Here is a 6,000-nt window from a genome sequence, read left to right on the forward strand (position 1 = left end):
TGAATTTTTGCCTATGTTTTCTTAAGTTGGAGCTAAGTTTGGGCCAACAATTTTTTTAGTTCAGGTAACACTTGGACTGAAAAGTTGAGTAAACAAAAAAAGCCTTCTGAAGCAGTTACTTAATAATAATTAGTTGAAACAACTAGATGTTTTTTTTTTACAGTGAACATTTGGGGTTATTCACGCAACTCAACTGGCTATGTCAAAATAACCCAGCATGTGTTCTGTCCAATATTTACCCAGCGCTGGGTTACCAAATAACCAAAATTGGGTTGTTTTTAACCAAGCATAAAAAAAAAAAAATAAAAGCGTGTAGAGGGAGGCCAACGAGTTCAAAGTAACCTATAAGTGTTATTGTGTCACTGTAGCCTACCTATCTTCAATTTTCATAAAATAACGTTTGGGTACCGTTAAGGAAGCCGTTAAACAAAACATGCAAATTGTCAGCAACATTGGAACAATTATAGCGCTCTTGCAAATTTGTGTCAATAAAGTTGCACTAGCGGCGTGAAACAAAGTAGAATCGGAAAGCCCACTTCATGCACTATGCTGGCTTTTGCCAGTCCCCCTTCTCCCCCTACCTCCTCCGATGATCACCGCGTCGTAGTGGGACTTGACAGCGGAGTGACTGGCTCTTGTCACGGTCCCCAGGGCTGTCACTGCCTGCCGAGTTCGGCCTGTCCACACCGTCGCAGCCATGACAAACTTGGACGTAACTTTTCCTGTATTACTTGTTTTTCTTCGTTGCTCCACGCAACTCTGTAGCCCGAACTGAACTCGTATAAACTCCACCTACTTGAGCATAGTTGCCCGTAGGCACAGATCCAGGATCAGTTTATCATTGCCCAATCCAGATCCCAACCGTTTGTGAAAAAGCTTATAAACTGATCAGCGTCTAGGGGAAACGTCGTTTTGTTGAACTGACTGAACTGATTTTCATATAGTTCTACTAATCTAATTTTGATTTTCTATTACTATACTGTATTTAAACCAGATTGTATTTATACATTCACCTACAATAGTGTGTGACCAATCCTTTATCCACTGTTACATCAGTGAAATCATATTGCGGGTGATCAGTGCCCGTTCGAAAATACAATGCTTAAACGCAAAATAGGAATGTAAAAATGATAAATGCATTTTTATTTTCAAATCAGCGTGCATGATTCATGACACAATTAAATTGCAAAGTTAAAATGAAAATACAAAATGGTTAATTGGGGGTACAGGAAACCAGGTTCGAACCCAGTAGTCGGATACACTAGTGTAAAATCAATGCACAGAGAGCGTGACATGGCTAGGATGTACCACTGCATGGTGGTGATGTGTTGCCCTCCTGGTTCAAGCCTCCAGGAAGCAATTTGCATGCACTTTAAAAATGAAAAGAGAAAATGCTAAATTGGGCAGTTGGAAATTTAAACGGACAATTTCACATTGCATTTGCCATTTTCTGTGTACCATTTTCATTTTGAATTTCTATACTAATTCCAACGCCAGCAGCCTTATTCTTCTTCTATGGGGTTTTTCGGTGGTTGACATCCAACATTGGTGCATTACTGCCACCTACTGTGCTGGAGTGTGGGCCAGACCGCGCTAGCAGCTTCAATGGCAGTGGTCGTAGCGTGTGGTAGGCACAGCATGTACAAGTCCCTTGTAGCTAATTATGGTCAATTTAGACTGAGAATAGTATCTAGTTATGGTAAGGGGTGAAATAAGTATAACCTGTTATAATTGTAATGGTTTAGCAGATTATAAAAAAAGAAGATCAGTCTTTACGTGGCTAAAAGAAAAGGACTATAACATATACTGGTTACAAGAAACTCACTCTACATCCTTAGATGAAGTTGTGTGGAAAAAGGAATGGGGTGGTGAAATAATTTTCGGTCATGGACAAAGGAACTCAAAAGGTGTGATGATATAAATTAACAAAAATAATAATGTCGATCTGAATGTGCAAATAGTCAGGAATGATTCGCAAGGAATGTGGATCTTTTTGAATATGAAAGTGGATGAAAAACAGATTTGGGTCATTAATCTATATGGTCCAAATCAGGATGATCCATACTTCTTCAAAAATATTTATACCAATTTATTGAGCAAACAATCAAACCATTATGGTGGGAGACTATAACACAGTGTTAAGTACCTCAATGCACCGTAAAGGAAATCACTCTACAAACTATCATCACCGTGCCCTTAAGGAAATCACAAATATGCACACATTAGATATAGTGGATATTTGGAGACTAAAACACCCTGACCTAGTGAGATATACAGTACCAGTCAAAAGTTTGGACACACCTACTCATTCCAGGATTTTTCTTAATTTTTACTATTTTCTACATTGTAGAATAATGTTGATGACATCAAAACTATGAAATAACACATATGTAATCATGTAGTAACCAAAAAAGTGTTAAACAAATCAAAATATATTTTATATTTGAGGTTCTTCAAAGTAGCCACCCTTTGCCTTGATGGGACACTCTTGGCATTCTCTCAACCAGCTTCATGAGGTAGTAAACTGGAATGCATTTCAATTAACAGGTGTGCCTTGTTAAAAGTTCATTTGTGGAATTTCTTTCCTTCTTAATGCGTTTGAACCAATCAGTTGTGTTGTGACAAGGTAGGGGTGGTATACAGAAGATAGCCCTATTTGGTAAAAGACCAAGTCCATATTATGGCAAGAACAGCTCAAATAAGCAAAGAGAAACGACAGTCCATCATTACTTTAAGACATGAAGGTCAGTCAATACGGAACATTTCAAGAACTTTGAAAGTTTGTTCAAGTGCAGTTGCAAAAACCATCAAGTGCTATGATGAAACTTGCTCTCAAGACCCAGAGTTACCTCTGCTGCAGAGGAAAAGTTCATTAGAGTTAATTGCACGTCAGAAGGTAACCCAAATGAATGCTTCACAGAGTTCAAGTAACAGACACATCTCAACATCAACTGTTCAGAGGAGACTGCGTGAATCAGGCCTTCATGGTCGAATTGCTGCAAAGAAACCACTACTAAAGGCCACCAATAAGAAGAAGAGACTTGTTGGGCCAAGAAACACGAGCAATGAACTTTAGACCGGTGAAAATCTATCCTTTGGTCTGATGAGTCCAAATGTAAGATTTTTGGTTCCAACCGCCATGTCTTTGTGTGAATGGATGATCTCCGCATGTGTGGTTCCCACCGTGAAGCATGGAGGAGGAGGTGTGATGGTGTGGGGGTGCTTTGCTGGTGACACTGTCTGTGATTTATTTAGAATTCAAGGCACACTTTATTTTATTTTTTTATTTTTTTTATAAATATATTTTTATTTTTTTATAAATATTTTTTTATTTTTTTATAAATATTTTTTATTTTTTAAATATTTTTTTATTTTTATTTTTTTCGGGGGGAATGGATCAGCTTAATATTGCAGATAGATTGTATCTTCTATCAATGTAATTGTCTGCATCACTTCCAATCCCCCATGTTTTTTATTTATTTTTATATATATATATATATATACTCGCCTTTATTACTTTTCAACCCCACCATCCTTTCCCTACTTGGAGTAAATTAGTGAACTCAAGGCACACTTAACCAGCATGGCTACCACAGCATTCTGCAGCGATACGCCATCCCATCTGGTTTGCGCTTAGTGGGACTATCGTTTGTTTTTCAACAGGACAATGACCCAAAACACACCTCCAGGCTGTGTAAGGGCTATTTGACCAAGGAGAGTGATGGAGTGCTGCATCAGATGACCTGGCCTCCACAATCACCCGACCTCAACCCAATTGAGATGGTTTGGGATGAGTTGGACCGCAGAGTGAAGGAAAAGCAGCCAACAAGTGCTCAGCATATGTGGGAACTCCTTCAAGACTGTTGGAAAAGCATTCCTCATGAAGCTGGTTGAGACAATGCCAAGAGTGTGCAATGAGTCTACAATGTAAAAATAAACAAAAATCCTTGATTGAGTAGATGTGTCCAAACTTTTGGCTGGTACTGTATGTCTCATCCTTTGAATCTTCTCCTTCATCATCTGACTCTTCTGTGCCTCTTCCTCCTTCAGTGCAGCTCTCTTGACCTCCTCTTCCTCTCATAGAAACTGGTTAAGCTTCTCAAACTCCTCCTTAATCTGCTTCTCTGTGTGCTGGGCCTGGCTCTGGAGACAGAGAGAGGAATATATTAAATATCTCATTAACATAGGGTTATTATTATTAACTATCAGTAAAACTGTTAGTTAATAAACTGCTAGTGAATATGATGTACTGTTCCAACCTTGTGTTATGCACAGACACTTGATGTATCACACCTTTGTTAAAGCAACAGTATCTAATACTGGACAGGGAATATCACATTACTGAACACAACACCTTGATGACCTATGCAATACTTACCTTAATATGCTCTTCTGTTTGATCACAGGTTTGTTTAACTTCATTGAAGACCTTCAGCTTCTCCTGTAAGAGCTCCAGGGCAGTCTGGAGTTCCTCCTGAAATGAGACAGAATGTCACTGAGGAGACAATCTCTGGACTTTACAGGAGAGAATTGTTTGAACTCCTTTCCGCAAATCTCAGTGTCAGTAACACCCAGGTGTACACTCACTGGCTGGCTACACTAAACATGTAACCTTTGAAGAGCGTGAGACTCCTATTTATTTAAATAAAACCTTGCGCTGCCCAAAAATTGCAAGTGATGGAAATGAACGTAGCCAAAATTGATTTTAAACCTACCAGACTCATTCAGACAACAAAATTACTTCAAGGTGCGGTTTCCCAGACACTGATTAAGCCTAGTCCTGGACTAAGAAGCAAGCTCAATAGAGCTTTCCAGCTTGTAGTCCTGAAAAACGGAAATGCATTAGTATTTTCTACCTCTGGTTCATTGGGCTTTCCCATGCGGGAAATGAGTTGGGAAAATAATGGAGTTTTGGGATGTACGGCAAAAAATGCACAAAAAGTGATGTTAGCTGATGAAGATTATCTCATAGAACAAAACGTATAAGATCTCATAAACCTGTGTTTACCACAGACTTTATTTTCAGCTTTAATCCAAACCACCCCCCCACAAAAAGATTCACCATAGGCTTGCCCAACAAGCCATGGCGGAGTTAGCCACTGTTAGTGCCTACAAAAAGATGCCATTACTATTGCTGCAGAGAGACTTTACAGACGCTGTGGCTACACGACAGGAGGACAGGATCCTTAAAGATGTCACCGCAGACAGGTCGGGATAAATCAGAGATGAACTGGAACACATTTTCTTACACAGTATCACCCCCTGCACTGGAATTTATTTGCCAACCTATCTGAATTTGCCAACCTTACTGAAGTTACTAACCTAACTGAATTTGCTAACCTAAACAATTTTTTTTCCAGTATCTGCTTTCCATCACCCCGTGTACCAAATATCATGTGGACTCAGAAATAAAGTCTAGCAGAAGTCTCAAGACCACTACAATTCAACCTTGAACTGGCTCAAACTGCATATACCACCACTCTATGTACTCAACACCACAGTGCAGAGGTTAGGCCTTCTATGTACCAAACTCCGCTCCAAGGGGGTATCTGGACAGCTTCTGACATGGCTGCAGTTACCTCTCCAACAGATCTAGCAGAGTTGTATTGTCCGTCCAGGCCTCAGAACTTTCTCCCATTAATGCCTCTGTACCACTAGGATCAATTCTCCATCCACTTGTCTTCTCCATCTTCATTGATGACCTGGTCGATGTCTGCGAGAACCAGTTGTACCTCTATGTGCATGTGTGTGTGTGTGTGTATGGTTTTGCTGAGCGTGCAGAATCATATCTCATTTACAGTTCACACGATACAGCATACAGACAGACTCCAGATATATTTTACATTGTTGTCCCGGTTGAATATGGTCATAGCCCATTGTTTCTTCCAATTCAGTGTAAATAGCATGAAATGCGCAAACATCATATAATCAACTCATAAAACAACACTTGGCATTTTAAGAATATAGATTTTTATTGACATACCGTAGCAGCAGCTTCAA

General features: G+C 39.5%; 1 protein-coding gene across 1 annotated transcript in view; it reads right to left on the bottom strand.

Moving 5' to 3' along the window:
• Nucleotides 1-765, bottom strand: part of LOC311108115 (pyridine nucleotide-disulfide oxidoreductase domain-containing protein 2-like) — a 41,089-nt gene extending 40,324 nt beyond the window's left edge. Inside the window, exon 1 of the mRNA XM_084150752.1 lies at nucleotides 582-765. Within this exon, the coding sequence (XP_084006878.1) occupies nucleotides 582-699 (118 nt within the window). The 5' untranslated portion in view covers nucleotides 700-765. The remainder of the gene's footprint in view (nucleotides 1-581) is intronic.
• Nucleotides 766-6,000: the final 5,235 nt, after the last annotated feature.

This window comes from Coregonus lavaretus, assembly GCF_964263955.1.
Source record: "Coregonus lavaretus genome assembly, chromosome: 1".
Lineage (NCBI taxonomy): Eukaryota > Metazoa > Chordata > Actinopteri > Salmoniformes > Salmonidae > Coregonus > Coregonus lavaretus.